The following is a 23,821-nucleotide window of genomic DNA, read 5'->3' as shown; positions in this document are numbered from 1 at the left end:
ACTGGCGAGTACTCTAAAGCGATGATACCGAACTTGGTTACCCTACTGCATGATTTATAAATTAACCAAAGCGTGGCGTGGCCATCAAATATTTGAAGGTCTCTGACTCTCGCGCCAAAACACGCACATACACACACGCTAGAATCAATAAATGGTTGTGGTGCTGGCTCCTCCGGGGCTATTGAGCGCTGCCAAGTTGGGCAGCGGTCTCGCCCAAGCCATTCCTCTTGGCGCGGTCACGCCTGCCGGGTGCGCGGCCTCGACAGCTGCCTACTCCGCATCTTCACAACTGGTTGACGAATGCTGCGCGTTTCGGAGCTCGGCTGGCGTGAGTGGTTCAGGCCGGGGAGCTCTCGTTGTCATCGCTCGCGGAGGGACCCACGCACCCCCTCGCTCCGGCACCAAGGCCGCTGCATCTCGCTGGCTGGAGTATGTGGTCACCAAGCCCAAGCTCCGCAAGCGGCGGAGAGGTGGTCGCGGTCATGATGAGAGCGATGGCGACAGTGGAGACGACGGCAGCGGTTTCGGGGGCAGCGGAGGCAACTGGGGCAACGGAGGCCACGGGGACTGGAGCTCCTACAGCGGGGGTGACGCATTCGGGCAATGGGCCCAGTACGAGTTGGGGTGGCTGTGGCCCTTGATAGTGGCAGCGTCCGTGCTTCACTCGCTGGGCTACATCATGACATCGACGGACGACATGCGGCGGTCGCGCATCCGGTCCTGTTCGATGGCTAGCCGCTGAACGGCTCCATCATCGTGTTTAGGGTTTGATGGTCCGATGGCTGAACAACTGTAGCATAAGCATAGTGTAGCGTGCCAGCACACGTGTGACTCGCTCTACATAGCAATTGCCCTCGTGTTGCGCGGGGCAATGATTAGGCTGGATGTTTGTGCGTGGTAGGCGCCAAGCCACGCAGCAAGGGCTGCCGCGACCCGAGCATCCTTGCAAGGTTGGGTTGGGGTTTGGCTTTGCAATCGCAGTTTTTTGCAATACGGACATGCCATTTTACGAGGACTGCGAGCAAGGGCGCGCAACATGCCCGTGTATTGGCGGCGTGCCTGTCGGTAGTGGCTGGTGCGGATAGCGGCACCCCTATAGTTTGAACGTTTTTGGTGTTGAGCAGCGCTAAATTCTTAGCTGCATTGCAGTATGTATTTTATTTCATGGCTTGTTGATGGTGCGCTCCGGCGTGCCCATGAGGGCAAGCATTCGTGTTGTACACTAAGGGCTGCTGGACAGTTGGGATTGGGCGTCGGCGGTCGGGCGGGAGCGGCTGTCAGGTCTTGGTGCAGCCCCACATTTTGGCACCCCGGGCCACTGCACACATGCAATTCGGTGGGCAAAGATGGACGAAGGGTACAAGAAATGTAGTTGTACGTGAGGTATTGCATGGCAATGACTCGGTTGGCCGACGGGTAGCACGAGCGGAACGGAATGTGCTGCTGCGAAGGGAGAGTTCACAGGCCCGTGGAGGGCACATATTAGGACATGCAGATGTAACGATCGATGCGATACCTGAAGAGGATGATGGGCACGGATGAAGATGCATGGGGAGAGGTTGGAGGTGGCTATTACAATGGGCAGCCAATAGCGGCGGGGAACAGGCAGGGCGGGCGGATGAGAAGGGGGAGGGGCAGGCGGCAACCGGGCTTTATGGCACGCAGCCACGACGCCGAAGGCAACTCAACACGAACAGCCCAGCAGCGAGCCACTTTGTTAACCTGTGACACTAGAGCGCGTTATATCACAGTCAAGGAAGCCCTTTGAAGTCCTCAGATGCTCCCGGTCAGCTGGACGGTGATAGTCCGCTGGCGAGGGTGGGCTATAATCATTCAAGCGGGCGAGAGAACCTTTGGGGCTCCGCGCCGATGCGCTGTGCAGCACCCTCAGGCAGCACGTCGCTCCCAGGGGTCCCCCTGGTCGCTCCGCAGGGCAGTCGCTAACCACCGTGCTTGAGAGCTGTCCACCCGTCGGTGCAGTCCCACGTGTGCACACGAAGTGTTTACTAGCACGTGTGAGGACACTGCTATACGAGGATGACCTGACAAGGACAGGACTAAAGTCGAGCGGGCGCTTCGCCAATCGCCATGGGCCAGTCACTGCGGGTGGGCTGTAATCATGATGTGCGAACTTCTTCCGGGAGTGCTGGGGTCTGTGCGGGTGGGGTATGACGGGCATTGACCGCGACATTGCAAGAACGCGGCAGGCTGCTCTGTGCCCATGCCATCTCTCCGTGGTAGTCTGCCGGCCTTGTTGTCTTGGGCGCTATACCGTCACTCGAAGCCAAAGGCCAATGTGGGATGTCCTCATCGTCAGGCAGCTCACCGTCAAGCAAGCGCAATACCAACAACAGGGACCGTGCGCTTGCCGTCACTGTGCCGCAGGTTTGCCTAGTACGCGACCCTCTCTCCATAATACGGCGTGGCTGCGCCAGGTGCACCCGGCGGCAACGCCCCTGCGTTTCTTGGTGCGGGGGGCCGCGGACCGTGTGCTGAATAAGCCGCTCACCCCGGCGGGCAAGCCGTTTGCGCGCCTGCTGAAAGCCATGACTGCATTGCCCGCGGTGACTCTTGTGGCGCCGCCCGAGCCGGGCGCGTGGGTGAGTCATGTGCCGTTGTGGGCTAACCCGGCGCTGTGTGTGGACGGCCGCACGTGGGAATTGGCTTTCGCGGATTTGTTCGCTCTGCCGGGACTGGCGTGTGTGGGCCAGCTGGTTGCAGCGCATGACGGCCTGAACGAACTGCGGCAGGCATTGACAAGCCCTTGGGCGGAGGGCTCCCGGTCTGGTGAAGCGTGTGTGGATATGTATGTGACTGCTGTGTGGAGGCGGGTGCTGCACTGGAGCACGCGGGCACGCCTGCCGTCGCCCCTGCCGGGGCCGGCGTCGCCTCAAGAGGCGGCCGACCGGTTTGCGGCGGCGGTGGCCCTTCTTCCCGCTGGCTGGGCTGCCGCCGCGCGTGCGGCCCAGCTGGCTCGGGGGCCTGCCGCCGCGCTGCCACTCCCGGTGGCCGACGTCGTGAGTGCTACGGCGGAGTCGGTGCAACGGGTGGTGCGGGGACTTGGATGGTTGCAGTGCGGGGGGCCGCCCATCCTGCTCACTGCCTACACGGTGAAGGCGGAGACCGTGCTACAAATGGCTCCACAGTTAGCCGCCCTGAAGGCTAAGCATTTGCAGTATGTGTGCGATGCGGGTGTGTCGGGGGTGGGGGCTGCCCTGGCGGCGGGGGCCTTCGTGTGCACCTTGGCCCGCTTGTGGTCGCTGAAATGGGAGAATCATCATAAGGAAGCACTGTGGCGTGTGGCCGCCAACGCTTGCTGGGCGTTTCCACGGCATGCTAGCGAGCGGGCGCGAGGCGTTACTGTTGACCCGTGTTGGGCGTGTGGGGTGGACATGCAGGATGGGGACCGGCGTCACTGGTTTTGGGACTGCACTGTTGCGCTGTCACTGCGGGAAAGTATGGGGATGGCTATGGGTTTCCTGCCGGAGGAGGCTCTAAGTGCCTTCTCTCGTGAGGAGTTGTGGTTAGTGCGCCCGCCTGCGGGGCTTGCGCCACCTGTGTGGGATGTGGTGTGTCTCGCTGCTATGTCTGCCCTGGACTTTGGTCGGCAGCGTGTGGTTATGGCCGGGTTGGCGGCGCGAGCGAAGCTGCCGTCGGCCCGGGTGCTAAGCATTGGACTTGCCGTCGTAGCTGACTTCTGGGGTCGTCTCCAGACGTTTGTGACTTTGGGTATCAGGCCAAAGGGTTGGGACGCTGTGCCGTTTGCGCATCCCTTCATATCTCGGGCTGTTGGTGACGGCATGGTTTTGCGCTTGCCGTATGACGCTGATTCCCCGCCCCCCTCGCCGTGAGAGGTTGTGCGTGGTTGGTGGCTCTGTGTGTGGGCAGGATGCACGTGTGGGCGACCGTTCTAGTACCTGGACGCTTGCGCCCTGGTTACTGTGCGTGTGTCCTGCGGCCTAGACGTTTCCCGGCACTCCTGTGCCTAGGCTTGTGGCGTTGAGGCACAGCGGTGGGGCTCTGGTGGGTTGAGGCTTGGCTAGGACTCACTGTGCGCGGAGTCACACGGACTTTGCCCGCGGGAGGGTTTGCAGCAAAGTCGGGGTTGGGCCCTGATAGCATGTGATGGCTCGGCGTCTTCGGGAGCTGGGACTGTCCCCTCTGTAACATCCGCATCCATAATACGCGTATTAATACAGCGTACTAGGATTTCTAGTACAGTACGTCAAAATACGCTGCGTAATACGCTGGGCCGAAATCCGGGGGGAAAGCCGGCGGTGCAAACCCGACACGCGTGCCCGCACCAGGCCCTAATTGGTGTGAACTTGGATTATACTCGAATTGCTATAAGACAACACAGCTGCAGTGCGGAGAGTAGCCATGGTGCGCGACCTTTGACGGACATCCTTTCCAGCACCCCTCGCGCCCCTCGCCCGCCACGGCGCTGCCACGGCCCACCCCGCTGGATTCCCCAGCAGAACGTATATTCCCGATGTACTAGCCGGCGAGGGCAGCGTACAGTACGTAGTGCATAGTACACGTACTGCAAACTATGCAACTGTGCTGTGCCGGTACTGCGAAGTTCTGAGGTGAAAGCAATGTATGCGGGGTGGCGACATCCCAATACGGGATTGTGTATGTGGCGCATCCATGGGGAGATTATATATGGGGGTTGTTGACTTGTTGTTGGGCCCGGCTGCTGGCTCGCCGTGGCCGCCTACACGCCTGCACTGCGCAGGGCCCCCATGCGCTGGCAGCAATGTTGCGGTGGCGGCGACAGTGGTGTTTGGATGATGGGGGTGGCGACGCGGCGCTGGTTTCCGGCCAGATGGAACAGGAGGGAACGGAGCGGCTCCCGATTTATTAGTCATGCCGTCCGCTGGTGCACGTGCACTCGCGTGCACGCGGTTTGCAAATGCAGTTACTTTACCCTAGTGGGGTCCGAAAATCCGAATACAATATGCGTAACCCAGGCAGCCGCCCGCCACAGCTGCAGCCAGCACCGTGCAAGACAAGAATGCAGCTGTGATGTCCGAACCAGGCTTCCGAACAGGTCCATGTGCCTAGGACTGCCATCATTGCCCGCCTCCATCTACACCCGCCCGGCCATGCAGTCATCTAGACCTTTCTCGTCAATATCAACACGGGGACACGTCTTCCAATCTGTGTATTACATGACAAGATGAACCCATGCTCATACAATCTCAAATGGATAATAAGTTATAGAACCCCCCGCATGCAGCTTCTGAGCGCATTCACGATGCAGTGTTGAATGTCCAGCCGGTCGCAAATGGAATGAGGCAAGGATTGAGGTCACCTGTGTGCAAGCTAGGCCATTTCACTCAAGTATGATTCATCACGGCAATTACTAGGGTCACTACATACGTCCAGAAAGACTCGCAATGCATCTCAAAGCCAAAGAAAGGGTCTCTCTCTCAAGGGAAAAGTGAGCTGCGCGCGCAGGACGTCGGTGCATATCTCATCTCCCGGACATAGCCGGGGCCGGTTTGTACAGGCAAGAATAGTCACCACAGGCCATTTCCATTAGGTTTCCAAAGTTTAGCCCTGCACCTTCTATGTCACACTGTACCACACCCTCCCCCATCCGTTACGTCAAGCACTCTTCCCCATTTCCGTGCCCTGCACTGCACCCAAAGCGCTGCGCTTACTGCGCCCCAGCGCCGCTGTCCTTCTTTGCATTTGCGGCGTCCGCCAGCGCCTTCTCCTGCGTCGCCATCTGCTCCGCGTGCTCAATGGCCAAAGAACGGTCCACCGGCAGCCAGGCGCCCTTGGACGTGGACGTCTTAGCGTTCGTCAGGGTGCTGGACACAATGCTCTCAGCGCCCGTGTAGTCCTCCTTCTCGGTGGCACGCAGGTGGTGCAGGAAGAAGACGTACATCAGCGGGTTGTGCTGATGCAGAATGTGCTCGTCAAAGCCACCCTCAATCTTCTGGTTGAAGTCGTACCTGTGCCGTGGTGGGGTTGCGGCGACAGGGGGTGCAGTGTTCAGGCAAAGCCAGGGGTTATGGCAAGAGACTCCAGCACGTACAACTTAGACCAAGCAATAGCATTCCTGCGTTTTGCAACCGCGTAACCCCGTACTCACATCTCGATACTGCACACCAGGCAGCGCGACAGGCGGTCGGTGGTGATGGTGTTCTGGTCGTCACGAATGGCCTCGAAGGCGGACGCGATAAGACCAACGAAAATGTTCTGCCAGGGGCAAGAGTAAAAGGTCAAGTCAGGCTCAGGCCCATAAAGATGAGCAAAAGTCAGAGATAAGTGGCGATTGATAAAGGCGGGGCCCTGCTGCCTCGTGACCATCCCTCCAGAGCTGCCTGCCCCGCGTCTCACCGACAGGACGAAGTTCCAGATCATAAAGAAGAACAGCACAAAGATGGTGCGAGCCTGCTGCAGGCCGTCCATGTCCACAGCCTCGGGCACTGTTGGGTAGCAGCAGGTAGCAGTGAACCAAAGTGACCGGGTCTGGGATCCTTGCAAGGACGAAGGCTAGAAATGTACGATAATGTTTGTGTAGGACCATGACCCTGTGCCCATTAGCAAGGACGCACGCACCGGTGTCCCACAAGTCAGAGTTGAACAGGTTGGAGATGTCACCCATGATGCCCGTGAGCATGTGCGCGCCCATGCACTGATAGAAGGTGTCGCACGGAGGACCTGCAGCGCACGTTTCGAGGCGGCACTTCCGTAAGCGAGGGGCCCTGACTGTCAGGCCGGACAAGCGCGCTCAAGCGCCTGCGGTAATCCTGGAAACCCATGTCCGGTCAGTTCTCACCGTCGCCCTTGTCGACGCGCGTGGGGTCCTTGAACACCAGGAAGGTGACCACCGCGAACACGTAGATGGCCAGCACCGCCAGCACAAAGGTGTTCAGGATGTTGATGCCACTGCGCTGAATGGCCAGCACCAGCTGCCGGCCTGCGTACGCGTACAAGACACGGACAGGGGCCACACACATCAAAACTCAACATCTTGGAGCATACTGTGCAGCAGCACGGCTCTAAAGGTCCCACACACTCGATTAACGGCCTTCCTGTGCCCTGCCCGCATGCTTGCTCACCGCTGTCGAAGTCCAGGAAGTAGATGGAGAAGTGGAAGACCAGGAAGAATGGGCTGACGAAGAAGCCCGCAAACGAGGCCGCCATGAGCATGGAGAAGTACCAGAACTTGCCATTGGTCACCACGCTGATAATGAAGGACAGCGCAATCTTGATGTAGTCAGTCCACTTGCGCCGGCGGCCCTCGGGGGGCGGCGCCAGCTTCAGTTTCTCAACCGCAGCCTGCGGAGCGGCAGAGGCTGCGCTGTCGTTGCCCCGGCCGCCCTTGCCGCCGGCACCGCCACCATTGCCGCGGCCACCCTTCTCGTCGTCACCGCCGCTGCGGTTGAAGAAGTCGCGGACGTTGTGAGCAATGTTGGACAGCTTCTCCGCAACCTCTGGCATCATCTTGTTCAAGTGCTTGTTCAAGTCTGCGCGGGGCAAAAGCCGGGTGGAAACAGTCAAGAGAGGTCACTATACCAGCACAAACATTGGGATAGCAATGCGTGCAAGCATGAATTGCAGGCTCGTATGGTGAACATGCCCACCCACCTGTGTACCACATGGAGATGTACAGCAGCACGGTGCAGGTGGACTGCAAGATTACGGCAACCGACAGCACCACCGTCTCCCAGCTCTGGCCGCGCTCATTGAAGGGCGTGTGCGGCCCCCAGCGCGCGTCCGCCAGCGCCTGCACATGTGGAATTGCGGCAGCAGACGTTCCCCGTGAACATAGTGCGACCAGCGGAACATTCCCAACTTGCACATAGCCAGGCCGCAACCCAACTGCTGTGAAATCTGGCCTATGTCAGCTATGCAGCTCTCCCGACGCTGCACCTGGAAGATGAGTGTGGCCACGGCCAGGTAGAAGGTCAGCTCCAGCAGCTTCATGCGGTACTGGCCCAGCACCGACACCACCTTGAGCCACTTGTTCTGAGTCAGCTTGGCCTCCAGCTCAATGTCGTCAACCACATCCTGCAGAGTTGAGGGCGAGGACGCGTGGCGACCAGACAGGTGAGGGAGGGCCACAGCAGGGGCGAGTACACGTGCAGCGCCAAAGAAGCACACCAGCACAGTCGGCAGTCCACGCCCAAAGACCGGGTGGCCTTTCAGCGTATTCCCCCGGCGCCACACTTACCACCAGCACCTCCACCAGCTCTGCGGCCTTGACTGCGTGGAACTGGCGGCTGTCGGGCGACACGGTGTTGTGCAGCCGGTCCAGCGTCACCTTAGTCCACACCGCCTTGTCCACCAGCTCGGAGCACTCGGCCGTGAGCGTGAAGAAGCAGGGCTCCACGAAGCTGCCCCACTGGATTTCCACATAGCCTAAGTGCTTGCGCAGGAAGGCCTGTGGGAATGGAGCGCAGGAGGAGTAGCGATGTGAGGACGGCGGTCAGTGGCGTGCCCCTGGGTATCAGGTCTTTACCAGGACCTTTAGCTACCGTATCCCCCGAGTGTTCTCCGGCAGGTTGAGACGTTTGGTGTGTGCTGGCACGCACCTGCAGATCAGCGGCAAAGCTGACGCGATGCTCCAGCTCATCCTCCATCTGTGGCGCAAGTGGCAAGGCGGGGCATCCGGGATGTGTTAGTATGCAGCCTATCAAGCAAACATATCATCCCTACCGGTCATTCCCTAGCTTCAGTGCCACCGGCGGCCACTCACCTTCTCCACGTCCTCGCCCTGATACAGCTTGTCGATGTAGGGCAGGATGCGCACCATGCCCGGCGCCTGCTTGCGCACCGAGTTGAGCTTCAGCACGTAGCCGCACAGCAGCAGCAACTCGCCTGACAGCCGCTTGTTGATGCCGCACAGCTGCGCACGGGAAAGCAGGCAAACAATAGCGAAGGGGCGCGAACCTTGGCGTCGTTACATGAGTCCCAGTCCCTACCGTGCGCCAAGCTTGGCGTGGCGTTGCTTGGGCCGCTGCATCTGCGTCAGCCGATTGGCCTTCTCCTGTCTGTATCCCTGCCTACAACTAAGGCCCGTGCCTACAGCTCCAGGCCCCTCACCTCATGGTCCTCCGGAGGGTGCCCGGCCTCCCACTCCTCCTGGTCCTCCTCCGTGGGGAACAGCGCTAGGTCACCGTTCATGCCCAGCACGCGGCACAGCGCCTCAATCTGGTGCTCGATGTTGGCAAACTCCAGGATGTCAGCGCAGCGGTCGGGGATGTCGGGCTTCTCGCTGTGCTCCAGCAAACTGTGGTGGGGAATGAACAGGTAGTGGGTGTTTATTTAGTATTGGCGCTCCTTGCGCGCACAATGCCAATGCTCAGGCAACGTACGAAGCCCATATGTGTGCCGGAGTTCGTGCACACACGCAACGCCGCACCTGATCAGCAGATTGAGCACGGACGTCTTGATGGCGCACTTGTAGTGCATGGCGCGCCGGTGCGCCAGCATCTTCTCCGCCTTCTCCGTCGCCTCCTCCGTGTAGCGCATGTTGTCGAATATGCGGTTGCACACCGCTAGGAAGCTGGTGGCAGCCAGCGCCGCCTGGTTGCTCTCGCAGGGGCCCTGCGGCGGCCGGTTGGGTGCCACAGGTCAGCGATTGCTTATGATTGGTTTGTTAGGTGTGGGGTAGGCAGCAAACGCGCGCAGGCAACTTCGACCGAGCACCTTACGGACTGCTACCCGGTCAGCCGTGTGGGCAACAACGTGTATGGCCCTGGTTTGTCGCTCACCTGGACCATCTCCTGCACAAACATGCACACGCCCATCATAAGGTCTGCCACCTCGCTGTCGCCGACCTCCAGCGAGATGCCCACATAGTCCTGTGGGCGGCAGAGGCATGACGCGGCGGGGTGCGGGCCACACGTGTGTTCCGTAAGCGGGGCCAAGGAAAACGGCAGCTACGTGACGCATGCAGAAATGCTTCCAGGCTTCCTGCTGGTAGGCGTAACCCAGCTCGCCGCATACAGGTCCATACCGCAGCCGGCCGGCAACCTCACCTGCAGCACGTTGAACAGGTCCACCGCCTGCATGAGCAGGTCTACGTTGGAGCCCGGCGCAATGGTGTTGGGCTGGCGCTGCAGCAGCTTCTGTAGGTCTGCGGCAGGGGAAGGCAAATGCGAGACATGGATGGCGAGGGCGTCGATACCGAGGCACCTTGCTACCAGAACGAGAGCCCAGCCCAGTGTCTTAGGCCTAAACAACGGTGTATTGTAAGGACTGTTTGAAAACTTACTGGTGTAGTGCCCCTCCACCATCTGCCTGAGCACGCTGAGCACCAGCTTGCAGAACTCATACGGGCTGTCCGCGTGGTTCAGGCGCGGTGGCTTGTCCTGCCACTGCATCTCCTCCTCGTCCTCGTCGTCAGCCTCCTCAGGGCCATTCTGCGTCGTCGCCGCGTCCTGCCGTGTCACAAAGTACGTGTTACATGGTATGCTGTGTGACTCATATGCAATAGAGGCATTGTAGCTGAACGCAAGCTGTATACCTGCTTCCAGGCACACGCAAATCCGCCGCGTCCGCTCACCTCAACGCCCTCCGCAATGGGGCCGGGGCCTGTGTAGCCCGTGTCCTCGCCGCCCTCATTGCTCCGGCGCAGCGGCGGCAGGGCGCCGGACCGCGAGGTGCGCTCCTTAATAGACAAAGAGTTGCGCTTGATTGAGGGCGGCTTATCGAGCCGGCTGGCGGCTGCACGTGAGACAACAGGGCAACAGCAACACGCACGTTAAGCACCGGCCATTTGATGTGGGCTCGCGCGCATTTTACTCGATCACAGCCCGAGACGCGCTCTACCCGATTTTACTTGGTGATTGTGTACTTACATCGCTCCTGCTGCAGGGGCGGGGGCGGCGGCACGGCGGCCTCCGGGTCCGCTTCAGCGCCGGCGCCGGTTTCTCCAGGCAGCTGCACGTTGGAGCGCACGCTGTCTTGCCGCGCCATGGGGTCCGCGGGCGAGCCGCCGCCGTGGTTGCTGCTGCGGCGGCTGCCCGGCCCCGAAGGCGGCCCAGCGTTACTGAGGCCACTGGCCATGTGGCTGGGCGGTGCCGGTCCTGGGTGGGTGCGCCCGCTGTTCTGGTGGCTGGGCGGCTGCGGCGGCAGCGGAGGCACCAGGCTGTCCACGGTGCGCTGCAAGCCGGGCACCGCCACCTCCAGAGCCAGGGCGCCCTCCATCAGCTGCATGGGGGAGCCGAAATCACTCAGTTGACAGCCCCGCGCAGCGCGAGCGCATTAGGACCGGGACAACAGGTACAGCACCTGTGAAAGCAAAGGGGCAATGGCATCGGTCACTGTGTGGCTCACCTTGTTGCCAATTAGCTTGGTCGTGTCGACAACGGCGCCGACGGCGCCAGCCACCACCTTGGCCGCGTCCTCCACGATGTTAGCCTCCTTCTTGACCGGCTTGGACTTGTACGTGTAGTCGCGCTTGGAGACGTATTTGCGGCACATCTCAAACACCGCCATCAGGTTGGCTGCGCGTGGATGCAGAGGACACTCATGTAGCAAAGAAACAAGGTGAAAAGGGATGACTGGCGCTGTGTTTCACTGTAGGCACACCAGGATGCTTGCTGCATCAGTTCAGTCCACCGTTGACACGTCGCGGCCCATACGTACCGAACACGCTCTCCGACAGGTCGTTGCCGCGCTTCATGATCTCAAACAGCGTGCCCTGCACTGCCGTGTTACCGCCCTGTAGGACAACACACAAGATGAATACTTAAAGGCAGAGCGAACGACAAGCAACACACCACACAACGCCTCGTCACTGCTGCTTGGCCACAGCGGCACAGGCGTGAACACGCCATCGCAACGCGCCCTCACCCGCAGCAGCTCCTCCAGCAGCTGCATAGCCTCGAACTGCACCTCGTTGGCGCTGTGCGCCAGCAGCGTCACCGCCGCCTTGGTGGCGCTCAGCTTGTCAAACTTGGATTGCCGCCATGTCACCAGCTCCTGCGGCGGCTCGTTGATGTCGTCCATGTCAATCGGCTTGCCAGCAACCTTGAGGAGCCTGCGTACGGGGCGAGCGACAAGAAGCGGTGAATGGAAAGTGCGGTAAAGAAAATGATACAGAGGCAGGCAAGGCCGGACCAAAGGCTTGTGCAGGCCTGGCCACGTTCATTTCGAGCATGCAGCGCTTACCCCATGTGCGCCCACGCGTCGCGCATCTGTGACAGCTCCTCCGCTCCGTGGCCGTCATCCAGCATCAGCGCACCGCGGATCACCCGCACCATCTTGACCTGTGGGTAGGTGGGGCAGCCAGGTAAGGGATGCCTTACGGTAATGTGCCACATAACGTCATGCCAAGAAGCGTGAGATGCCCGGCCAAAACACTCAGGTGCAGGGTTGAAAGTGCGCGGAAAGAGCGCCAGGACCCGAGCACCCATCGCACCATGAGCGGCAGCTTCCAGTCGCTGGGCCCCACGGTCTTTTTGCGCTTGTCACGACTGCCCAGCAGCTTGCAGAGCATCTCGATCAGGTCTTCAAACGACATGCCCGGGTTAGAGCCCGCCACGCCGTAGCCGAACGGCGCGGCAAGCAGTCGGGCCATGCGCAGCAGCGAGGCCTGCTCGAACGTGGGGTTGCCCTCCATGCGCAGCGACGCCACGGCCGCACCAAAGGCGTTGTTCAGGTGCAGCACCTCCACAATCTCGTTGGTGCGGGGGTTGATCTGGTACAGTGCAAGACAGCAGCCGAAGGGAATACGGTAGGCATGAAAGTCAGGGACGAGACACGCCCGCCACGCATAGCCGAAGATACTAGGTAAGTCAAACGCGGGGGCGCGCTGCCCACCATACACCAACCAAACGTGCCCCACCATGACGTTGATCATCTCGGCCAGCTTGCACACGAAAGTGCGCCAGTCCTCCTGCACGGCCTTCTGGTTTTTGGCCACCACTGCGGTGGTCTGCGACATTGACGGCGCGGACTCCTTGCCGGGCGCTTGTGACTTGGTGGCCATCGGCTTGGTGTTGTAGTTCTTGCCGGTGTTGTTGCACTCCTCCGGCATCGCATTCAGCAGCGCACGCGTGCTGGTGCGGGCCATCCTGAACCACACAGCATTGGAGGCAGGTGTCAGCAGCTGACAGAAAGAAGGCCGAAGGGCGCGAAGCAGAACGTTGTAAAACGCTTGTGACAGGCAGAAAGTCGGAAACATGACTCACTTTAGCTCCGACTTCAGCGATTGGCCGATACCCTTGTCCTTCAGCGCCTTGAGCTGGTCATCCAGGGCGGCAATCTTGTCGAACATGGCTGCGCAGCACACATGTAAGGAGTCTCAGAACGCAAGCTATGGTGTAGTCTCGAATGACTGATGGGCAAAACGTGGCTACCCACGTGCACCTGATCCGGACGACAGGGAGAATGGCAGCTGAAGTAAGGCGGTCGCGCTGCATCACTCACACGACAGCAGGGCGTCGGGCCGGACGGCCAGCTTGCCGGCGTGGCCATGCCAGTGGTTCATGAAGTACTCCTTCAGTGCCGGGAACACCGCCGTCACCAGGTAGTGCGTGGCGCTGTCGGCGTCCTCCAGCGCGTTCATGGGCTCCTCAATGGCGCGCTCAACCTCGTCCATCACCGCCTGAAAGGGAGATGGAAGCAAGAAGCAGTAATCAGCAGACGCCTACCGTACTAAGCTCTGGGCAAGCAATACTGCCCTATCCTGAGCGCCACTCCACAACTCCAAGCGCGACAGTGACAACTTGTAAGCCACGCATTTTGACCGCACCTGGATTAGGCTGGAGCAGGACTCCTCCGTGGCGGCGCGGCTGCCGGCGCCGCCTGGCGCGGCGTTCTCCAGGTAGCGGCGCATCAGCAGGTCGCCACCGCCGCCGCCACCGTCCGCGGCGGCTTCATCGGTGAGCGGCCACATGCGGTTGGAGCCATCCCGAACTTGCACCTTGGTGTTGTCGGTGTCGGTGGCAAAGTAGCAGGTGAGCATGAGGCGCCAGTAGCCGCGCTGGATGTAGCGCAGGCTGGCAGCCGACCACTTGGGGCAGGGCCGCAGCAGCAGCACGTCCACCACGTCCTTCAGGCTCATGTAGCCGGACGCCTTCACCACCAGCTCCGGCTCCTTGCCGATGCAGCAGTCCGCCTGTGTGTCGCGCAGCGCAGTAAGCGAGGAAAGCTTGTCAGCTGGTGGGCCGGAGCAGCACAGCTAGGCCACAATGGCGCGCTGCCGTACGCGGTATGGAATGACAAGTCAGCCCGGCCCACTCACCAGCAGCTGCACGCAGGCGGTGTGGTAAGCCAGGCGGCCCACGGGCGGGTCGGCAGTGGGGCTGGCTGTCATCTTCTCAACCGCCAGCAGACCGCGCAGCTCGGCATCGCGGTTGTCGTCAGCGGGCAGGAACAGCACCTTCTCCTCGTTCTGGGAGATGCGCTGCATTGCCTCCGCCTGGTTGCGCTTGATGTGCTGCCCGTCCACGACCATGACCTTGCCTGCATGGGTGGGAGGAAGGGCCGCACGCATGGTGAAGTAATGGAGCGGCGGCATGGGTTACCACGTGGGGTCACCAGGTACACCGGGCAGTACAGCTCGCTAGCATAGGGGGGATGGTGGGTTCCATGCTCCATCTGTAAGTGTGCTTGGGTGCAGTGGCATGGGCGGCACTCACTGAGCATCTCAAGCCAGCCAGCGCTGCGCTTATCGCCGTAGCGCGGGATAAGCTTCTGCAGCAACGTACGGATGACCTTGAGGCCCTCCTTGGACGCAACCGACTGCAAGGGGCAGGGCGCGCAGATCATGGGCGTCAAGTTCCGATGGGTTGGTAGTCACACCGACAACCACGCTCATACCAAGTCATGTGGCAACCCAGTGCCAACTAGGCTGCGGTCGCTCCAGTACAAGCCCACCTGGTTCTTGACAAACAGCGCGATGACTGTGTCACTGGCGGGCAGGTCCTGCGTGTCCAGGAAGGAGAGCAGCAGCTCCAGCGAGGGCAGCACCGCCGCTTGGTTGGCGCTGGAGGGCGCGCACGAGGTGCTGCCGTCCAGGTCGCCCACCACCATGAAATTGCGCAGGAACTGCGTGCAAGGCAGCGAGATTGCATTGGTCACCCCGATAACAGCATAGCTGACACTATTGTGTCTGTGTACCGTATCTGGATGGAAAGCGCTAGATGTACACTTCTCTGAATAGGGGAGGAGGTGTAAAACTGTGTCGTGCGCTCCGCTCCTCACCGTAAGGCAGGCGCGGAAGACCTCCTTGCGGTTGGGGTCCTCCACCTCCCGCAGCTGGTTCTTTAGGTCGCCCGACTTGCGCTTGAGCGGCAGCTTCAGGAACTTGATCACCATTTGGTGAACCTGGCAAACAACCCAGGCGATTGGGGTATGGTCATACGGCGCAGGAGTGGTGCCCAGGGCAGCATCTGCAGCTTGGCAAGGAAATGCAGCCCAGTCCACTGCATTGCAACGCAGGCCCCAGGCTCACCTGCATGTCACTCAGCAGGAACTGGCAGTTGATCGCGGTGGCACGGGACACAAACACGCGGTCGCTGTCGTTGGGGCCGGTGATCACGTGCTTGTGCACCATCAGCAGGCTGTTCAGGCCGTCGATGGCCTTGGTGGCGGCCTGGCAGGCGTCCTTGCTGCGCTCCACGTCCAGGCTGCCCATGTAGTTGTACGCCTTCTGCGCCTCCTCAATCTGCAAGCCCGCAACAGCAGAAGCGGTGAACATAAGTCACAGCTGCGCTTACAAGCTCGACATTGCATCCGTTGCCTATCTGCTACTGCCTGGACTAGCATGCCTCTTTCCCTGTGTTTCATGGTGCATACGCAGTCGGGCACCAAAACTCACGTGGTTGCCCGCCACCTCCGCCAGCGCCACCAGGTCCTCATCAGTCACCACGAACGTGCGCATCAGCTCGCCAAGCAGCTTCTCGCGCTTGCTGGTCAGCCGCTCGATCAGCGCAAATGTGCGTGCGGTCAGGTCATTGTCCTCGTACCTGCACGCAAACGCCCACACACACACACACACACACACACACACGGGTTGCCGTTGAACACTCCAGCTTTGTAGCATTCCAGGTCGCGCATTGCCCTAGTCATTACAAGCCATTGACTGACGCGCGCCCGTCCTCCAGTCCTTCGCCTACCTGACCAGGTCCAGCAGTTTCATGATGCACGAGCTCTCCTGCTTGTACAGCGGCTCCTTGTCATCGATGGTGTCCAGCTTGAACAGCACGAAGTCGTCCTCATCATTGTCCCGCGCAATCACCTCCTCCGCTGCACGCACCCAGTCGAACATGCCGTCGTCCGGTGTCTCCGCTGGCGCGCTGCCTGCGCGCGTGCAAGAAGTTGGGCATAGAAACATGATTAGGAGGCAGGCGGGTAGATCCAAGCTCGGTACTGAAGGTTACGGGTGCCAGGCCACCAGGTGCTGCAGGACGGGTACAACGGAAGCGTGCCAACCCAGCACGCACCGTCCTTGGGCGGCGGTGCCTCCGGGTCTGAGCCGTGGGCTGAAGACGGCCCTGGGGTGGGCGACACCTTGTTGCCGGCCAGAGTGGCGGCCGACCGAATGCCGCCCATGAAGCCCCTGCGGATGCTCCACACACAATGAGGAGCTTAACGAGTGGGCCCCACGCAAACAGAAATAAACGGACACTTGCACAGTTGCACCTCCAGCGCTTGGCCCTTCCGCGATGTACACAACACCACGCAAACACCCTGGCACTCACCCTGCAGCTCGCGCCAGGCCCAGGACACCGGCGCCGCTGCTGCGTGCCTTTGGCTGCTGCGTGCCCCGCTTCTTGGCCCAGTAGGCCTGGCGCTTGGGGCTGCGCTGCCACTCGCCGAACTTGGTGAAGATGCCGGCGCAGTGCAGCTCCGTCTTCATATCCAGCGCGAAGTCGATGATGGACAGCGCCGTCTTCTTCATGTCCATCACCACCTTGGAGGCGTACCTAAAAGGTGTTGCAACGGGGTTGCAAGCAAACCCAATGCCAATGTTAAGCTGCGCTGTCTAGCGGCGTCATGTGATGCCCTGCAACGCAGGGCACCGTGTGAGCGAAGTGCCCGATTCGGGCCCGAATGCCCAATCTGTTGGATGCAACACCACCCGCTTCGTTACTACCAACCCGCGTTTGAAGCGAGCGAGGTTGTCCAGCGGCATGGCGTCCACCAGCTGGATGATGTCCAGCAGCTGCTTCAGCAGGTCCTGTAAAGCAATCGGTACCAGCAGTCGTAACCATCTACGGTAGTGGATACAGGCACTAAACCCTGGCTCTTAAGCAACGTACACACAGCCCTCCTTCCCGGGTAACACAGTCCGCAGCGCCCATGTAGCTGGGCGCCACATTGCATGTAAGCCCAGGCTGTACCTGTGTCTTCTTGTCATCCAGGTTCATCATGCCAAAGCGGAACAGCTCCCTGGTCAACTTGAGCTGGTTGAGCAGGAGCGTGTTGCGGCCCACCGTACGCAGAGCGCGCTCCTCGTCGTCAATGACAAGTTCCTGTGTGGGCAGGTTGCGCGCAAGGATGCTCACGTGCACGCCGAAAGCGCAAGTGGGTAAACTACTACGGGCTCGATTGGCCCGCTCACCTCGTCGACGTTCCCGCCCTTGGGCGTGGTGGGCGGCATGTCCAGCATGCTCTTCATGGCGTCCACCGCGCCGTCCACCGCGCCCTCCACCGCGTCCTCCACCTTGTCCAACATGGAGCGGTGCGGTTTGACCTCCGCCATCATCTTCAGGTAGTCCGAGGTGGTGACGATGAGCTGGTTGATGCGTGCCATGTCCTCGGGCGTGGACGTGCGGCCCAGCACAGACTGGTTGTCGGCCGCCGACTTGGTCATCATGCGGATGTGGCGCGGCAGCTTGAGCGGCTGGAAGGGCTCCACGTCTAGGTACAGCGCGCGCATCACCTGCACGGCACCCACATATGCATGGCACCCACATAGTTGCATGCACCCATATAGTTGGAAAGCATGCAAGAAGCTGCCAAAGTGAGCAGCCGGCTCGCATGCAAGCTGCAACGCACCACAGTCCCAGCATAAAATAGAAGCCACCAAGCGCAGTGTTGCCGCTTGCCCAAGCGTCCATACAGCACACGCTCACGCACGCACCTGCACCATGTAGCTGCGCAGGCCGAAGGGCAGGTTCTCGTTGTGGATTGCCGCCAGCAGCCCGTCGAACTCCAGGCCCAGGCCGTAGTCCTGCGAGGCCTGGAGGATGAGGTCGCGCACCAGGCTGTTGCGGCCGTAGCACAGCGACACGATAAACTTCAACGTGTAGCAGTAGTAGATGAACAGGTCGCGCGGCGCGTTGCCCTCCTCGTCACCCGACAGGTCCCACTCCTGTGAAAACAAGGCAAAACCGTGTGCTCAGATGGTAAGGAGGTGCGAGGTTGGTGGTGCGGGCCATGTGTCAGCAGGTGCGGCAAAAGGATAGTGGGATAACAGGTACTGGCTTATCTTCTTCATGACCACCCACCTTGATGGCCGCCTTGGTCAGGTCCTCGGGGTCGTTGCTGAAGCTTGATGCGTCCACCTCCTCCACCGGCCGCGCCGTGCCTGAGAACCACAACGAAAGGCGTGCCAATCAGGAGTAGGCGTTGTGGGTCTCACATGATCATGGGCAAGTAACCTCAAGAGCGGAAATCAGAAGTGCAGGCGCAAGCACCAGTCCAGACGCACCGTCCAGCTTGCAGCTGATGATCCAGGTGTCGATCAGCTGGCCCCTCTTGTCGTGCCGCTTCTGCATGCCCGCCCGACAGAAGATCTCCAGCGGGTTGCGGCCCTTGCCCACAATCTCGCTGATAATCCAGTTCTGTGTGCAACATAATTGAAGCGATCGAGGTTACAATGGGCACTTAAAAGTGCTAAGGAAGCAGAAGGGGCCACATGAGCCGCCGCGGCACCTGCTTGCGTGTGCCAGCAGAAAAACAAGGAGGACATCAGCGCGGTAGGAGCCCAGCGCACACACCTGGTTGTTGGGCATGGGCCTCTCGCGGGTGCCGCTGATCTGGCGCAGGAAGTTGATGAAGCGGGGCTGCTGCCCGTGCAGGCGGATCAGGCTCACCGCCGCCTGCACCACCTCGCGGGACACGTTTTGCATCTGCAGGAAAAGATAGAAACGGGTAGCGGGGTCAAGCTAGTGATCCGCACGGTGCCTCTTCAGCAAACAGAAGCCCCATTTCCGCTGCGAGCATGTAGCAGCAAAGGTGCACGCACCATCTGCATGTTGTCCTCGTAGATAGCCGCCAGCGTGTCAGGCGCCGTCAGCGGCAGCGACAGGTGCAACTGGACCATGCCCTCATGCTTCTTCATGTGCTCCTGGTTGTCCTCACAGGCCACGCAGGCCAGCTGCAGGATGCTGCGCGCGGACAAGAGCACGCAGGGTATAAGGGTAAATGAGCCTGCACCACGCCGCATACTCCGGACCAGCGTTTATGTGCCCTGCCCCAATCAAATGCACAGACGTTGGTCGCCGGGCTGCCGCTACCATTGCAATGCTTACCGGTGGCACATGCGGCCGGTGTCCACCACCAGCTTGCCTAGCAGCGCGTGGCTGCGCAGCTTATGTGACGTTGCGAACAGCCGCACACGCGCCGCCTCCATGTACACCACAATCAGCTCAAACAGGCCCAGCTCCCGGAACACCGCCTGCATAACGGCATGTAAGGCTCTGCTTTAAGCGGGCTTGTAAGGTGGCAATAGAACATTCCCACAATGCTGGGCCCTTCGCATACCTGGTACTCGGCGTGCGGTGCTGAGTCGATGGTGTCCGCCCAGGAGTCCTTGTCCAACCAGTACACCTGAGGTCCAGCGCACATGATGTCAGTTTCTTACATACGTACCCGTATTGGATACAGATTCCGTGACGCTGCAGACGCCTGCACCCTGCTGCAGCCTCACCAGGTCGCGCAGCGCCCGCTTCAGCGCTTTGTGCCGCGTCTTGAACTTGATGGCGTACTGCGTGGAACCCAGCACCGCGAGCGCCTTCTCCTCCTCGCCAGCCTGCACCAGTGCAATCAGCTCCTCCTCGCTGGGCAGCTTGTCCTTGCGCATGGTGCGCTTCAGCTCCTTGCTCACGGAACGGATCACAGCGGCCACGCGTTGCACCTCCATGACCTGCGTAGGGCAAGGCAGTGATTTGCGCCAGAGAGCATTATGTCATCTGTATCCCTATTGCATTTAGGTAAGCGTGTAGGTAGGGCAAGCGAGCAGTTGAAACAACGCGCCACCTCACTTTTTTGGTGAAGTCGTCCGGCACCACGACCACCTGCATCACGTTGCGCTCCTGTACGTGTCCGGCCGATGGCAAGTAGGAGTTAGGCGTGCGGGGCTTCTGGGCATACGGGGTATCTATCTGCCGAAACCGCCTTAACCCGGACCACCAAAAACTCGTGTGGGTTAACGCACCAGCTTCTTGGGATGCACGATGGGGTACCACTGCATCTCCTGGTCGTCATCCATGTCATCATTGGGGTCCGCGGGCATGGCCGGGCCAGCGCCGCTCATCCAGAAGCCAGTCTCCACTGCACAGCATGGAAATAGAGCACAGGTCTAGGTGAGTAAAGGCAGCCTGCAATCGCGGGGGCACATGGCTGAAGCAAACAACAAGAACTACACAGCCCTGCATGGCGTTGCGTACCGTGCTTGAAGAAGGCGTACAGCTTTTGACCGACCTGCAGTACAGCAGCACCAACGCCACAGCGTGTCAACATAACTCAGCGCTTGGACACTCGGCAGCCCGGTTTACGGCTTGTTTTGGATTGGAAGTGACTATCCCAGTCCCGGAGAAGCGCCCTTGCCCAACCCTTACGCTCTCGGCACACACCGGCTCATCAGGGCCCTGGACGGTGTACACCTGCCACGTGGTGGCTGGAACCGCGTAGCGGTGCGTCAGCACCAGACGGTAGCCCTCCTCATGCAGCACGTCCGCGTCCGTGGCCACCGCGCTGCGCAGCGCCTGCTCCACGCCGCCGGGCGTCACCGGCACCTGTGGCTCGGGCGCCTCCGGCGCCTCCTCCTGCTCCATGATGCCATCCTTGCGCCGCGCGCCGCCGGCACCGCTGCGCTTGCGCTCCAGGTCATCCATCTTTCCGCGGCGGTCCATGTCTGAGCGCTTGGCCTCCAGCTTGGCCTTCTCGCTGTTGGCAGCCAGGTACATGCCAGTGGGCAGGTGCCGGATGCGCACCTTGCTCATGTGCTTCACCGGCATGCCACACCATTTGCCCTGCACGGGCGCAGCGGCGGCGTACGACAAGGGCATCTCAGGCAAATGTACGCAAGCTCGCAAGGGTAGGACTGAAGCCAAACGTCAGCGGCAGAAGCTCTCGTACCACAGCCACGCACCTCTGGCTCCACCAGCTCCACGCGCCAGCAGTCCGGGCCGCTCACGCGGTCGGGGTCCTTGCGCGTCATGGGGCTCTCGAAGTAAAGCACCTTCTGGGACTTCTCCCCATCCAACTTCTCATACGCGCCCAGGAAGTTGATGTAGATGGTGTTGGCCACCAGATCCTGTGGGGTCATTGATCTCCTGTTTGTTGCTGCTTCGTCCACACCGCCAAGGCGCTGCATTATACTGCATAGCAAGGTGTAATCGGGCAAGGAGGGTTGGGACACCGCTTACCTGGATGGAAATGGAGCTCATGCCGCGCATGCGCTCGTTCAGGGGTGGGTCCAGCCTGGTGCTGCGTTCGTGGACAGCGAATGGAATCACTTTGAAGGCGCTAACCTCGGGCGCCGCGGACACCTGTGTGCAGCAACAGACAAAGCAGCGTTCAAGTTATGGCGTTTCGGCAGCAGACGGTGCGCAGCCATTAGGGCAACATGGTGTTTAAATTCGCACATGCGTCTACAACGTGGCATGCCTGCCCAACCTACTTATTGCCGGCCCACTCTCCCTCACTCCCACGCTACCTCTTTGGATGCAGTGAGGTAGGGATTCTTCTCCACCGGCAGCATGTCCTCCCGCTTGATGTCCTCGATGCGGATGGACGACACGTGCAGGCCCGGCCACTCCGACTGCGAATTGGAGCCGGGACTGAATGCCAGGCCCTTCAGCGCAATCACGTCGCCTGGTTCCAGCCGGCTGCCCTCCGCCTTGGTGCGGTAGCCGGAGAACACCTGCGACACACGGCAGCCGTATCACATCTTGGTGAGAAGTTCCGTTTGTTGTCTACCATCAGCTGAGACTACATTTGTGTCATTTCCGTCTGGGCATCGTGCCCGCCCGCCCACCCGCTGCCACACAAGCCCACGCTAGCTCCTGGTCACCAGGCCCGACGCACCTGGAACCAGGAGCCCTCGTCGCCGCCTTCGTCCAGCACCACTTTGAGCGCGCGGACCTCCACATCAGCGGCCGTCCGCTTGATGGTGAGGAACTTGTTGGTGTCCACGTGGCGCAGCTGGAACGTCTGTGCACGGAGTTGCACAGCATCATGCGTGTCTCCCCTACTGTGTAAGGTTTAACTATGCTGGTGAGCGCTTACTCATAAACCGGAGCCAGGCATCATGCCCGCCAAAACGCAGACCCCGGCGCACCTGCCCGTATAGGATGCTGTCTCCCACGATCTGCAGATATTCACTCTCATTGGTCTTCTTCTCGTTGCGGTACCCGCGGAACAGCTTCATGAGCGCATTGCGCTCTTTGCTTCGGATGCTCTTGTGCGACAGCAGGTACTCATGGAAGTTCCTGTGGAATGTAACATTTCCGAGGCCGGCGCCAGCGATAAGCTGGTATGTACGAACAAAGTTGCACAAAGTGCACACGCGATAGCCCCACACAACTTTCCTGCCAGCCCCCACCCACAGTAACCTTGTTTATAGCCTCGTGCCCTCCACTTGCGCGCTCACCCGTCCGCGTCGGGGCCGTCCTCCTTCACCTCAGCGAACACCTCCTCGGGCACCAGCCCCACGGTGGTGAGCTGGTTGATCAGCATCTTTTTCTGGGTGTACTGGAACTTGCGAGTCACCTCAAAGATGCAGTCCTTGAGGTCTGGGGGCATCAGCTCCGCAGGCCCCGTCGCCATCTCCGCAGCATCGCGGCTCAGCTCCTCAGTGCGAATCTGCGCCAGGGTACGGAGTTCGTAACCTGATTATCTCAACCCGCAGACGGGTAGCGCGCGGGACTATGCCACTCGGGGCTTCCAGGTGGGCTACTTATATCCTGCAACCCATTTCAGGGCTTTCGACTAAGTTTGCCATCGCTTTCATCCTTGCCAGCGGCCGTGCCGCGTGCAACGTGCCGCGTGCAACTCTGCTGGAACACCCCGCCCCCAGCGTGCCTGTGGAGTCATCCGGTCATTCGCCGATACGAACGCCTCCTTGCCATCAACCTTGAAAAACACCGTGTCTCCATACTGCGTTTGGGCGCAGGGGCAGAGATGAAAGCGACATGGCGCGCGTGCAACACGCCAGTAACCAAGCGGGGCGCGGCTGAGCGCTAGTGCCAACTCCTACCTTCAGTGTCCGGGTTTTGAGCCCTTCCAGCGTCGTCAAAGGTTCCATGTTGTGACCCTTTCACTCAAGGTAAAGGCAGCGCCTGCACCTCTGTGTTCAACGCGTGGAGCCCATGTCCAGACTTCGAAGCTGAAGTCTGCTTGAATACCCCAACAGTAAAACCCCCGTTTGACAAAGTTTAAAGCTTGCTAAATTGCAATAAATGATTCAAGGGCCGCGGGGGTCAAACTGTGGCTTTCCCGTTTGCGAACCCGGGTGGCAGGTCTGAAGCAATCTAGTTGTCACGCTGGACTAGTTTATGAGGTCTCGCTTGTCAGTTGTACTGGCTTTGGCGTGGGGTCGGGCTATCGGGCAGCAAACCGTCGCCAGCCCTTGCATGGGCCATACTTGCATCTTCCTGTTCCCAGCTCCTGC

At 60.4% G+C, this 23,821-nt stretch overlaps 2 protein-coding genes across 2 annotated transcripts; one reads left to right on the top strand and one right to left on the bottom strand.

Moving 5' to 3' along the window:
- Nucleotides 1-27: 27 nt before the first annotated feature.
- CHLRE_16g665500v5 (uncharacterized protein) lies at nt 28-1,513 on the top strand. Its single transcript, XM_001701390.2, has one exon. The coding sequence runs from the start codon at nt 152-154 to the stop codon at nt 740-742; it is 591 nt and encodes a 196-aa protein (XP_001701442.1). The 5' UTR covers nt 28-151; the 3' UTR covers nt 743-1,513.
- A 3,338-nt stretch (nt 1,514-4,851) lies between these two features.
- CHLRE_16g665450v5 (uncharacterized protein) lies at nt 4,852-23,707 on the bottom strand. The gene is made up of 59 exons (XM_043071056.1): nt 23,408-23,707; nt 23,233-23,307; nt 22,802-23,013; nt 22,490-22,640; nt 22,237-22,362; nt 21,866-22,072; nt 21,576-21,698; nt 21,299-21,463; nt 20,781-21,179; nt 20,595-20,628; nt 20,363-20,478; nt 20,190-20,240; nt 19,856-20,071; nt 19,690-19,755; nt 19,458-19,603; nt 19,172-19,313; nt 18,924-19,055; nt 18,635-18,767; nt 18,432-18,511; nt 18,065-18,295; nt 17,543-17,863; nt 17,322-17,453; nt 17,079-17,158; nt 16,680-16,904; nt 16,422-16,537; nt 16,095-16,278; nt 15,797-15,944; nt 15,431-15,643; nt 15,181-15,303; nt 14,854-15,024; nt 14,616-14,718; nt 14,219-14,439; nt 13,727-14,092; nt 13,402-13,579; nt 13,164-13,251; nt 12,818-13,046; nt 12,392-12,670; nt 12,142-12,239; nt 11,824-12,010; nt 11,617-11,692; nt 11,305-11,474; nt 10,827-11,178; nt 10,532-10,692; nt 10,241-10,406; nt 10,005-10,102; nt 9,738-9,827; nt 9,386-9,570; nt 9,067-9,253; nt 8,720-8,869; nt 8,556-8,603; nt 8,195-8,404; nt 7,894-8,031; nt 7,609-7,747; nt 7,080-7,487; nt 6,797-6,937; nt 6,577-6,678; nt 6,355-6,443; nt 6,107-6,213; nt 4,852-5,966 (listed from the first exon to the last, which is right to left on the bottom strand). The coding sequence occupies exons 1-59, from the start codon at nt 23,453-23,455 to the stop codon at nt 5,666-5,668; spliced, it is 9,633 nt and encodes a 3,210-aa protein (XP_042915697.1). The 5' UTR covers nt 23,456-23,707; the 3' UTR covers nt 4,852-5,665.
- Nucleotides 23,708-23,821: the final 114 nt, after the last annotated feature.

This window comes from Chlamydomonas reinhardtii, chromosome 16 (genome assembly GCF_000002595.2).
Source record: "Chlamydomonas reinhardtii strain CC-503 cw92 mt+ chromosome 16, whole genome shotgun sequence".
NCBI classification, from domain to species: Eukaryota; Viridiplantae; Chlorophyta; class Chlorophyceae; order Chlamydomonadales; family Chlamydomonadaceae; genus Chlamydomonas; species Chlamydomonas reinhardtii.
This window is presented reverse-complemented; position numbering and strand designations above follow the sequence as displayed.